The sequence below is a fragment of the Vulpes vulpes genome, chromosome 11, assembly GCF_048418805.1.
Source record: "Vulpes vulpes isolate BD-2025 chromosome 11, VulVul3, whole genome shotgun sequence".
Taxonomy (NCBI): Eukaryota; Metazoa; Chordata; class Mammalia; order Carnivora; family Canidae; genus Vulpes; species Vulpes vulpes.
The window spans coordinates 24,228,660-24,241,685 of NC_132790.1; the positions used below are offsets into that span (position 1 = coordinate 24,228,660).

Here is a 13,026-nt window from a genome sequence, read left to right on the forward strand (position 1 = left end):
AATTCCAGAAAAGGCAAATACTATATTATAGAAGGAAATCCTCTCATTCATATCCCAATAGTTACTTATAACAACTTGATTTTCTGTAAGTCATTTGCTTTCTTTCCTTCAGCTTCAGTTTTCCCATCTGTAAAATGGGGATAATAAGAGCTGCTTCAAGGATTTGTTATAAGATTAGAAAAAACCAGATACCTGGCATAGTGCCTAGATGTACTCAATAAAAGACACCTACTATTATTATAAATAATTAAAAATATTAATAGTGATTATGTATAGGTAGTAGGGCAAGAATGTTTTTAATTGAGATTCTTTTTTTTGTGTGTGTATATTTATTGGAGTTCAATTTGCCAACATATAGTGTAACACCCAGTGCTCATGCCGTCAAGTGCCCCCCTCAGTGCCCATCACCCAGTCACTCCAGCAGCCCAATTGACATGTTCTCCAGTGAGCCTACCTTGATCTTCCCAGGCAGGATCTGAAGCCACCTCTGGATTTCCAGAGCTTCTGGGCTTCCTTGAGACTATGACTCAGTGATGTTAGGCTTCACTTGCCTGTCTCCTCATCAGACAGTAAGCTCCTTGAGTGTTTCATCCACTTGTCTTCTTACCTAGCCTAGACCCTGGCACACAGATGTTATTCATAAAATGTACTGAATTATTTAAATTTCTTCAGTTTACTTTCCAGATATTCTATAATGAGACACAGGAATTTTATACTGACACATTTTCCATAATGAGCCCATGTTTGACTACAGGTGGTAGGTGAAGGTAGCTGGGTAGCAGGGGGATGCTGGACAGATAGAAGGGGAGCAAGGTAAGATCAGAGCTGCAGTCACCCATGTCTAGACAAAGAGCCAGGAGATGAGGTCTCAGGCTGGAGCCTTAGCACTCTCCAGGCCTGAGTCATCAGGTTACAGATGTAGGGCATGAACTCAGCAGCAGCTGAGTCTTGCTTACTATCAAGAAGGACAGACCAGATCTAAAGCAGTGTTCTTCCTATGAAACTCTGCCTCACGAGTTTGAAGGGGTAGTTTTTTGTTTTGTGTTTTTCAGCTTAGAGGAAAAAAGCAGAGCAGAAAGAGTGGGTGACAAGTAGATGCTGGGCAACTGGGAGAAAGACAATGCTACAGATATCCAAGGTGAACTGAGGGGTGACGGGACAGCAGAGCAATCAGGTGGAGATACTTAATGCACAGCTGGGACATTCCAGACCAGATGAAAGGATCAAGTGCAGAGAGGTGACAAGAGAGAAATAATCTTTTCCATGGAAAGGTGACAGAACCCCGGGCTGTCTCTAAGTGGTCTACCAGCCTCTAAAGGCAGCCCCTTATACTATGTGACAGCTTTATTAGGGAGCCCCTTCCCTACAGGTACCACCAAGCCTGGCTCTGTCCCAGCTTGGTCTCTGAATCTCCTCCCCTCTCACAGCCATTCCTGTGCCTATGTGTGGTCTCTCCTCTCTGGGCCAGAAGTTCCTACTGCCTTTGGCTTTTTCTATGGCACATTTCCTCTTGCCCCCTTAGCTGCCCTACTCTGCACAGATTCTGAGAGCTCTGTGTCTACTTTGATGATAATATCTGCAACTGCCCTCTGTGGTCCAGAAGGGTCTGACTGGAATAGAGGGATGCAACCACCATTTATTCACTCGGGCCCTAGCCTTGTACTAACATGGCCAACGTTAAGCCACTTCTTAGGCAGCGAAATTTTGTTAAGTGTTCCTCAGCAGCCCTAACCCCTCCACCTATGCTGGCACTAAGAGGTCTGCCTTATGTCATACCACCTGACACACCACGGGTTCTCCTGGCCAAGTTCAGGGTGTAATCTCATGGAATGATAGGAGTGCAGTCCTGGAGGTTAGTGAAACATGTTCAGGGATTTCCTTAAGACATCTGAGGAAACTGATTTGACCTCTAGGGCTGCTCCTAGGGGTGGAAAATCTGAACAGAGAGGAGAGAAGTGCTTGCTCTCTAGGAACTTTCACTCTTGCTGTCCCAAGCACTCAGGATGTGCTGTGAAATCCCATCTCCCTTTCTACCCCCTCTTCTCTGGAGGAAACCACTGCAAGACAGTTACTAAGGATCCCAGGGAAACAAACTATATGGTTAATGCTGGTTGCCAGATATTTCCAGTTCTCCCCCTTCTGGGCACATGACAGGATTATTCTTCTTGGCCTCTTGTGACTGGGTGTGAACAAGGATTAGTTCTGTCCAGTGTGATTGGAAGTAAAGGGTCTACTTCTAGAATGAGCATTTAACTACAGATGCAAGACCTTCCAGAGCATTCTTTTCCCTCTGGCCAGCAACCTGCAACATCCCAGAAGGTGGCTGCAATGCCAGTCTGGTCTCTGAGGGCCTATAATGAACAGAGGCTCTATCACTGACACATGATGGACAGGCTTCATGAGGCCAAAAGGAAATCTTTACCATTTTACACCATCAAAATTCTGCGTTGTTATAACATAGACGATTGTATACCGAATGGAACCTTAGAAACCATTTTGTGCAATGTCTTCATTTCACAGAGGTAACCTGAGCTTCAGTGAAGGGAAATGCTAGCTCTACATCACACAGTCAGTGAGTGGTGGAGCTGGGACCACAAATCATGTCTTGTCTGTCTCAGGACAGTGACCTAAGTGCTCTTATTCAAGACAGAATATTTGCCACTAGGTGGGACCTGTCGCACTGAATCATCTCAAAGGATTTCAGCCAACGTGCCAAAAGAGACTTCATGATGAAGGAAAGAGCATAAGACTGAGAATCAGAAACCAAGTCTTCCATCTTTTCACGTAGATGGCATTGAAGGTGAAAGAAGCCCCTGCTCCTCCCAAAGCCAAAGCCAAAGCCAAAGCCAAAGCAAAGGCTTTTAAGGCCAACAGAGTGGTGCTTAAAGGCATCCATGGACGCCTTTAAGATCTGCACGTCACTTACATTCTGACAGCCCACAACATTGTATCTCCAAAGGCAGCCCAAATAACCTCCAAAGAGTATCCTCAGGAGAAACAGGCTTGACCATTATGCCATCATCAACTTCCCCCTGACTATTGAGTCAGCCATGAAGAAAATAGAAGACAACAACACACTTGTGTTCATTGTGGATGTCAAGCCCAATAAGCGCCAAATCAAACAGGCTGTGAAGAAGCTCTATGGCACTGATGTGGCCAAGGTCAACACCCTGATCAGGCCCAGTGGAGAGAAGAAGGCATATGTTCGACTGGCTCCTGAGTCTGATGCTTTGGATGTTGCCAACAAAACAGGGATCATCTAAACTGAGTCTAGCTGGCTAAATCTAAATTTTTTCACCATATGAAGAAAAACAAACAAATAAACAAAAAAAGAAACTAAGTCGGGGCACCTGAGTGGCTCAGTGGTTGAGCGTCTGCCTTTGGCTCATGTTGTGATCCTGGGGTCCTGCGACTGAGGACATCAAGTGCTTCTCTCTCTGCCTATGTTTCTGCCTCTCTCTCTCTGTGTCGCTCATGAATTTAAAAAAAAAAAAAATCTTAAGAAAAGAAACCAAGTCTTTCAGTTCTAGTCTTAACACCAAACCTACTACGTGACCTTGTATTCAAATCTATTAGTTTGGGGATCCCTGGGTGGCGCAGCGGTTCGGCGCCTGCCTTTGGCCCAGGGCGCAATCCTGGAGACCCGGGATCGAATCCCACGTCGGGCTCCCGGTGCATGGGGCCTGCTTCTCCCTCTGCCTGTGTCTCTGCCTCTCTCTCTCTCTCTCTCTCTGTGTGTGTGTGACTATCATAAATAAATAAAAATTAAAAAAAAAAAAAACAAAAAAAAAACAAATCTATTAGTTTCAGTTTTGACACTAATGCACTCTGGGACCAAAGGCAAGCCATGTCATATCCCTGGGCTTTTTGTTGGCATGTTCAGCTGTGTTTTTGTTGTATCTGTGTGTATTTATGTCTGTATAACATATTGATGTGTATATAACACAACTTTGTGTTATGTAGTGTGGATAGTATGTATCTGCACATGTGTACATCTATGTGCAGGAACCCTGATACCCTGACCCCTGTGTCAAAGAGAACTAAGGATTGTCTTCTCACAGAGTAGCTTGACATGTTTTTCATACCATTCTACAATCTCTTAGGGTAAGAGTCCACTGATTTAGGCTTCAGAGATTTAAAACGTGTGCCTCACAGAAGAGCCTCCACAGAGGCTGCCCAGGAGAGAAGGGCTAGGCCAGGTGGGTGTAGCTCTGGTCCACCTCTCCTTCAACCACAGTAGCTTTGTTTTCCTCTTAGATGTTCAGGCTTTGGTAAGATTTCCCACTATTGTACTTGATGATTGCTGAAGTCCCTGGCAGCTCTGAGATTTGTGATTCTAGTTCTTGGATTCTGCCAACTAGTTCCTGAGTGATAGCTCAGTAGCTGGGAAGAGCAGAAGGTAGCTTCTTGCTTTTAGGGAGTTCAAACGTTTGGTTGAGAAGATCAAATTAAGTTGGAGATTTTTTTGGCTCAAGCTGTACCATGCTCTCTGGAGTATGTGTGGAGGAGATGGATCAGGGAATGGTTTTAGAAGGAGTGATGATGGGAAAAGATTGCTTGCTAAGGTTACAGAATATGTGAGGCCCAGGGTAACATTACTTGGGCTAAAGATTTTGTCTATCCCTGGACCTATGAAAAGAAACTAGAAGGCCCACCACCTCAAAAACTGAATTTGAAGACAAGTCCTCAGAAGTCAGAAGTGTCTCAGGTCTCTGCCTGGTCATGATAGGGGCAGCTTCCTATTCTTGATGAGGCTGGGGGCTGGATTTGTATTTAAACAGACAATAATCACCTAAGGAGAAGTGGCTTTGGTGTGGAGCCAGACATAATTTGATGAGTGAAAGATTAAATGCAGCACGGAGTACCCATAAGCCTTCTCCTTTCTGTGAGACTTACCTTTGCCTCAGAAGTCCTCAGAAGCTTCATCACCTCCCCTTCTCGGGCATAATCCAAGGGTGTGTGTCCCATTTCATTCCTCTGCAGGGGGTTGGCTCCTGGCAGGAAGAGAAGTAGTCAAAGGCTCTATCAGTGGTCATCAATGTGGCCTCAGCCTTCCCTCAGAAGTGACCTGGGCCCTGATTTCAGAGCAAGGCATTCCCATGGAAAGAGGGAGCAACAAAACCCTAAGAGATTGCAGAATGGTGTGAAAAACATGTTAAGCTACTCTGAGAGGGCAGTCCTTAGTTCTTTCTGACACAGAGGTCAGGGTATCGGGGTTCCTACACTTACACATACACATGTGCAAATACGTACTACCCACACTACTACATACACAAAGTTATGTTATATACACACAGGTGTGTTATACAGACACGAGTACGCACACATACAACAAATACACACAGCTGAAGATGCTAACAAATACCAAATAAAATACCAAATACATAGATTAATATATCCTACCACCAAAGCATTAGTTATTAAAATGGCTATATTATCAAGCTTACTTGCATAAAGATGAATACTCATTTATAAAATCACATGAAAGAGTTCCTTTCTAAAACACAGAATATCCAAAAAAAAAAGTAAAACAGCCCCCTTTTTTCTGCTCTCTGGTCCTCTGTCTCTCCTTTAATGCTCTCTTATCTCTGGTATTTCCTGCTTTCAGAGTTAGCTGAGTGCTCTGGAAGGGAGTGAGCATCACCAGGAGCCTGGCTTTGGCAGCCCCAAGGTCTGATGCCCTTACCAATGATACCTGTTGTTAAGTGTGAGCATGTGGGCAGGTGTTTCTTCCAATCATTAGTTCCTGTGATTTGAGAACAAAGAACTTGAAATATGATAAAAGGAAGGGGCTTGCCAGGCCATACATCTACCTTCTTTTTAAGTTCTGGCAGCTCACAGGCCTGTATAAAGTGTCTACTTGGTGCAATGTCTTGGCAGATATGGAGGAAAGGCTCCTCTGATCTCCACATTGTCAGAAACTCCTTTCCAAAGCCCAGGTCTGAACATTTCATTGTCCTCTTCAAAAACTGTCCATTCAATTTGGCAAACCTTGAATTTGTAGGGCTTGAGACACAGAGGAATCAGGTCTGGCCTGGTCCCCAAGGCACTTCTCTCAAAGCAGGAAGATTGAAACATAAGAAAGCTGTGCCTTGAACACAGTTCATGCTCAAGAATTACATATTAAACAGAATATTCCTAGACCTTCTTTCTTGCTAAAGAAGTACTGTCTAGAAGTAAAGAAGGGTTAAGACTCAGTCCCTGCCATAAGAGTATAGTGGGCTGGCTGCGAATACTAAATTTGCAGGCAAATGCACACAGCATGGGGCCTGGTTCAAGGTGGATGTCTGGCTACTGTTTGATGTTGGACTATAAAAGTCAGCATTTCTCAATCCTAGGCTGTGGAAACATTTGTTCCATGATATAAAACTATTCCTACTGAAGCTACTGGCTACTTAAAGGTCTATAAATTTATCAACAATTGTAAGCATTTATTAGGCATTTAAATGTGGCTGTCTGCCTGGGCTGCAGAGGAATAGGTGTGGGAGGAGGAGGGAGTGGGACAGAGAGTAAGAAGTATGATCCAGACCAAGGACACTTAATATCAGTGAGAAAAATTATACATGATCCTATTTTCTAATAGGAATTTGAAATATTTATATTCTTTTTTATTGATATATAATTCACATACCATAAAATTCAAAATTTTTAAAGTGTATTATTCAGTGGTTTTGTTTTTTTAAGATTTTGTTTATTTACTTGAGAGAGAGAGAGAGAGAGAGAGAGAGCGCATATAAGCAGTGGGGAGAGGTAGAGGGAGAAGCAGAGTCCTGGTTGAGCAGGGAGCCCAATGCGGCACTTGGTCCCAGGATGCAGATGCTCAACTGACTGAGCCACCCAAGTGTCCAATTCAGTGATTTTAAATATACTTACAGGGTTGTACAACTGTCACCACTGATTCGAGATCATTTTCATAATCTCAAAAAGAAATCCCATAACCATTATCACAGACACCTCCTATCCCCCCAACCCCAACAACCATTAGTCTACTTTCTGTTCCTATATATTGCCTATACCTGACATTTCATGTAAATGGAAACATACAATGTATGGTCTTTCTTGTCTGTCTGCTTTCATTTAGCATGTTCTCAAGGTTCATCGATGTTGTAGTAGGTGTCATTCACGCTGCCACATGAAAGCAGGAAAGCAGCAGTTCTTTTCATGGATGAATAAAACTCCATTCTGTGGACAGGCCACATTTTGTTTAACCATTCCTCAGTGGATGGACATTTGGGTTATTTCTCCCTTTGGCTACTGTGAATAATGCTGCTCTGAATGTGTGTGTACAAGTCTTTGCATAGATGTGTTTTCAAGTCTCTTGGCTATAAATCTAGGAGTGGTGATAAAAGCGGCTGCTAGTATTTACTGAGCACTGGCTATGTGCCAGACACTGTGCTCTGTTCTTCATGTACACTGTATCACTTAATCCTTGCAACCACTGTTGAGAGGTAGGAATTAAAATCCCCATGCTACAGACATGAAAACTGGGGCCCAGGAAAATGAAATAACTAGCCCAAGGTCACAAAGCTAATTATCTGCTTGGACCAGGAGTCAAACCCTTCGTTAGATTTTCTCAACTCCAATTCTCCACACTTCCACATGGCAGCCATGATATACCCCTGCTGAAATTTCCTTCCCGGGCTTTTCACCACTTACAGGATAAAGTGCCACCTCCCTGGTAAGGAGGGTGTCTGTGCTCTTCCTAACTAGTAGGCAAGTCCTTAGGGGCTCCGCTGCAGCCTCATTTTTTCAATTCTATTGGCAGTGACTGGATGTTTTGTATCTGCAGGGCTCTGTATGCAGGATGATGGGAGACTGGCAAAGCCAAATAGTCTTCTATTTTTATTTCTTGACCACTCTGTAGCAACTGATACCTTGGCTACTCTTTGCTTTGAGTTTTATAAAAATAAAACTCAGGTTATAAAAATGGTTTTATAACCATTTTTTCAGGTTTTCCTCACACCCCTATGACCATCTTTTGTGCAGACTCCACTTCCTGTCTTTAAGATCCGGTATCACCTAGGGTTGGTGTCAAGGCACAATTCCAGCTTTCCAGAAGCTAATGGGGATGAGAGTTGATCAAACAACTACAACTCAGGCCAAATGTGTCACTGTGCGGAAGGAGGAACAGACAGTATTGTGGGGGTGCAGGAAGGTACAGAGTGCTAAGGGGCTTGTTCACTGGTCTGGCCTTACCAGCCCTCACTGTTGGTGCTCAACAGTGAGGGGCTTACAAGGGCTGCGGCCAGTGGCAGATGGCACCCTCCCCTCCCCCCAAGTTCCTAGATAGTGGCTAGGGCTGAAAGAGAGCTACAGTTCAGCAGTGCAAAGGCCTTTCTTAGGCAGCCTCAAGGGGAACGAACTCTGTTGCTAGATATGAATTGGAATAAAAGGTGGATCTATAAGGAGAGATCTATAGAAGGTAAAGAGGAGCAACAAGGAAAAGAGAAATGGAAGAGAAGGGGAAGGCAGAGAGGAGGGAAGGTCAGAGAGGAAGATAGTGGGAGAAAGAACCGAGGGTGAGATTAGCTGCATCAAACAAGTGCTGTCAGTGATCTATATTTGCTTACAGAATGAAAAATGTGTGCCATAAACATTGGCCACTGAGTAATTTCTAGTAGGAGTCGTGTCACTTCTCATAAAGGATAGGATGGGGACAGGTAAGACATCTGTGCACCTGTGCCAGCCAGCATAGGGACGCTTTTTAGCGGTGTCCCGGCCCATCTCTAGCTCAGGAAGCTCTTAGTCAGTCCCCACCCCAGCCACTCCTGAGGGGGGAAGCCAGCTGGTTTCCCTAAGGTTCTGGAGCCTCGGGGCAGCACTTCTGCTCTCACTTAGGAAGGCTGAGGTGGGGGCACCAAGGGAAATGTCCATCTAATATCAGTCCCTAGCCACCCCCACACACACCCTTGCTCTGATGCTGACTTGACTAATTGCTGTAATAATTGATAGAACCTGACTTCTACAACTGATCGATTTCACCTCCACGACCAACGGCCACAAACCATTATACTCCAATAAATAACCACACTGGGTCTCACCCCCCTGCCCTCTCCAGGGGCATCAGGATGGCCCGTGCCCTGGCCTGACCTCCCCTTGTCTCCCACCCAGGGCCCCTCTGGGCCCCTCCGGGCCGAGCAGCTGGTCTAGAGGGTCAGGCCTCTGGGAGCAAGTGACAGGGCCGAATGGAGGTGGGGAGTGCTAATCGCAGGCCATCCGTCACCTCCCACTGGCTGTCTGGGGCTGGGGCCAACACCTGGAGCACCCCAGGCAGTATAGTGCAGGACCCCTCCTCTCCTCTCCATGCTCCAGATTAGTGTGTCCCAGCTTATAATATTTGATAAATAGCAGACTGGCTTCCTGGCAGCACTGCTGCGGCTGTGCCTGCCCGCTACAGCTGTGGAAGGTCACTCATTGGGGAAATATGTTTCTGTCAGTGGTATTGAAAAAAGTTTAGTGGAGTGACAGGCCTCAATTTTTCAAATTTTATTAACTCCATCCTCTTAACCATTTGTCTTGAATTCCTTCAGATTCTGGGGGATCTGTCAATAGGGCTTGGGTCAGGAAAGTAAGGTGTGTGTGTGTGTGGGGGGGGCGTGCTATGGGCTGGTTCTGGCTGGTACCAGTGGCTGGCGTGGGTCTCATCATCTAAAGCAGTGGAAGTGGTGTTGGTAGGACAGGAGTCTGGTCCACTAGGACCTAGGGAACCCACTGCTCCTCTCTGGCATAGTGTCTGCCTTTGGTTTGACACAATCATAGATTTTCTGAGTGGAAAAACACCTTAATGGTGAGCTCTTCCAATTCCCTAAGAAGAGACTCCCCTCTACTACATCAAAAACAGGTGGTCACCCTTGTCCCTCTGAATGTGCCCAGAACCTAGCCCCAAGCTCATGGCTCTCCAAGAGGTTCCCCCACCCCCACCCCACTAAACCGAGGGTAGAACTTGGTTTCATATGAGGTCCAGCCTCTCCCCCCAACCCCACTCCCACCCTGGTCTTCCTGCAAACACTTGTTCATCTTCAAAGACCTACTCCAAGCTTCTCCAAGAAGGTTTCTCTCCCATCCCAGGTTTGGTACCATCGTTTGTGCACCCACAGGCCCTTCTGCTCCTACCTTTCTGATCATCCCACATGAAAACTGTCTGTCTGCATCCAAGACTGAGAGCTCTTAGAAGTTGGGGACCATGTCTGATTCACTGCTATATCCTTGCTACCCAGCACAGGGCCTGGCAGAGAACAGGTTTCACTAATATATATCAAATGAATGGACTTCTTTCTGGGGACTATCTTCTGAGGCCACACAAAACATGGCTGCTCTTCCTGCTTCAGAAGAGCCCTCTGACAGCAAGTGTGTGATCATGTCCCTGGTCCTGTAGGCCAAAGCTCCTAGTCTCTTTTCTGGTCCCAGACACCTCTCTGAAAAATTAGATCAAGTTAGGCCCCAACACCCTCTTGGCTCTGGGCAGGAAGTGGGGAGGAAGTGGTTGGATAGACTGGCTCACTTGCCCTTCCCTGGGAGAGGGCTGAAATTAGGGTGGAAGGGGAGGCCTGTTACTCCCTCTTCCCTTCTCACTACCCAATCTGGCCCTCTACTTACCTCTGTGAATATCAAAGAAGATAATGCTAGTTTAAGAGGGCTTTAAAAAACACAACAGTAACTGCCCTATACAAATGTGTTAAGCTGTATTATCAATAATATTGACATGCTCATATACTCCCCTTGCAGTTCTTTTAGCTATACTGGCCTTCTAGTGATCTAGGTCTACCACCTCTGACTTTCCATGACTCATCCCTTCCCCTACACGTAGGTGGCTCCTAGCCCTCTAAAAGAACACTGAGGGGACACCTGGGTGGCTCAATGGTTGAGTGTCTGCCTTTGGCTCAGGTTGTGATCCCGGGGTCCTGGGATCAAGTCCCACATTGGGCTCACTGCAGGAAGCCTGCTTCTCCCTCTGCCTATGTCTCTGTCTCTCTCTCATGAATAAATAAATAAAATCTTAAAAAAAAGAAAAAAAATGAGCACTGGATGGGGGAGCTTGCAGGAGTGGGAGTTACCATTCCCTGGTTGTGTGATCCAGGACACCTGCTTCACTTCTCTGGTGGTAACTGATTGCTGTCCTTGCCAACCTCTAGAGGTTTTGTCTGGACTGAGTAAAATTAAAAGCTTGAAAATGGGGGAAAAAAAGACCATACAATGTTCTCTGTAATAATGTTCATATTCGCTCTTCCTTCTATTTTTACTGATAGCTCCTTTACCACCTTCATCTATTTCACTATTTCAACAGTCTGTTTACTATCTCCAATTAGAAGTTTTTTGTTGAATAGAAGGGATATTTTCCCCATAATCAGAGATGTCTGTCAGTGTGCAGCAATCTATTCTTTCTGATTTTGAGAGTTCCCTACCAAGGAAGCATTCCTAGAAAGACAGAATGATCACATGAGAGAAGCTACACACCTTCCCTGTCTTCACACTGTTGTTTGGGCCACTCTTCACCTCTGAACCCCATTCCTTGTCTCCCTGACCATCTAGATCCTACCCTTCCTTCGAGGTCCCTCCCTCTGGGAAGCCTCTACCACCCTCTTGTTCTCAATGCTCTTCATCTGTCCATGGGCTTCTGTTGTCTTCCCAACACCCTCCCTTTCCTGGGGGCCCCATCCCTGTTTAGTCATCACAGCTAGTATGTATGTAGCTCCTCAGGTCACAGACAAACCAGTTCTCCTCTCTTCCCTGAGACTGAAGGTGAGAGATAAGAGACCTGTCCAGTATGCTGTAGGAGGCTGAGTGGAACCAGGAAGAGCCCCAGTTACGACATCTTGTCCTGAGCCATTTCCATAAACCACTGAGCATTCTCAAGATATGTACACACACATACCTGCGCACCTCTAGATATGCCACCCTGGTAACCAACAACCTTTACTCAGCACTCACTACATGCCATACCCTGTGCTGACTCCTTCCATGTATTTCAGGTTTTTTTTTTTTTTTTTTTAATATTCATGACACACACACACACACACACACACACACACAGGCAGGAGAAGCAGGCTCCCTACAGGGAGCCTGATGTGGGACTCAATCCCAGGACCCCAGGATCACAACCTGAGCTGAAGGCAGAAGTTCAACCACTGAGCCACCGAGGTGTTCCTCCATGTATTTCATTTTAAAGATTTATTTATTTATTCATGAGAGACACAGACTGAGAGAGAGGTAGAGACACAGGCAGAGGGAGAAGCAGGCTCCCTGCAGGGAGCCTGATGTGGAACTTGATCCGAGATCCCAGGATCATCACATGAGCCGAAGGCAGGTGTCCAACTGCTGAGCCACCCAGGTATGTATTTCATGTATTTCATTCTTTTTTTTTTTTTTTCCATGTATTTCATTCTTAACAACAATTTGAAGAAAGCAGAAAAGGTATCGTTTTCCCATTTTCCAGATGATTTAACAGAGTCTGGCAGAAGAGCAGGATGAAAAGAGATAAGCTAACATTTTTTGGGTATAAGCCTTTGTACACTGTGTCTGAATTATTCATCATACAAAGACTCAGAGAAAACAGGCTCAGAGAGTTGAAATAATTTGCCCAAGGTCACCCAGCAGACAAAGAGTAGAGCTGGAATTTAAAGCAGAGATTTATTATGTGATTTTCTCTTTTGTATGTGTTTCCAATTTTACATAATCAGTTTTTTTGTTACTGTTTTTTTAAAGAAGCCAGGTCTGGTTTTCCACCACATAGTGCTACCCTCCAAAGTTCTGATGACTAAAAACAGGAAAAAAAACATCTCTCTTCTTTCCTTCTAGTGTGCTGAGATGCTCCCAAACCAAAATATAGGGGGGCGAGAGGGCGGGTTTACAGGTAGGTTTCAGACAGACAGCGCTTTGTAGAAAGGGTATAAAATGGGGTTCCTTTTCCTCTCATTTAGGGCTTTCTCATATGAGGACCAGAGGAGTAGTAACCCACATTAAATGATAAATGACATCCTAGAAGGTCATCTACAAGTCCTAACTCCTCAATGGACACAGTTGGCTGGG

At 45.2% G+C, this 13,026-nt stretch overlaps 1 protein-coding gene across 3 annotated transcripts in view; it reads right to left on the minus strand.

Moving 5' to 3' along the window:
* Positions 1-13,026, minus strand: part of CLPB (ClpB family mitochondrial disaggregase) — a 147,170-nt gene that overhangs the window by 34,658 nt on the left and 99,486 nt on the right. For all 3 annotated transcript variants that reach the window (XM_026010551.2, XM_026010552.2, XM_072727339.1), the window contains one exon: positions 4,897-4,994. In XM_026010551.2, the coding sequence (XP_025866336.1) occupies positions 4,897-4,994 (98 nt within the window). The remainder of the gene's footprint in view (positions 1-4,896; positions 4,995-13,026) is intronic.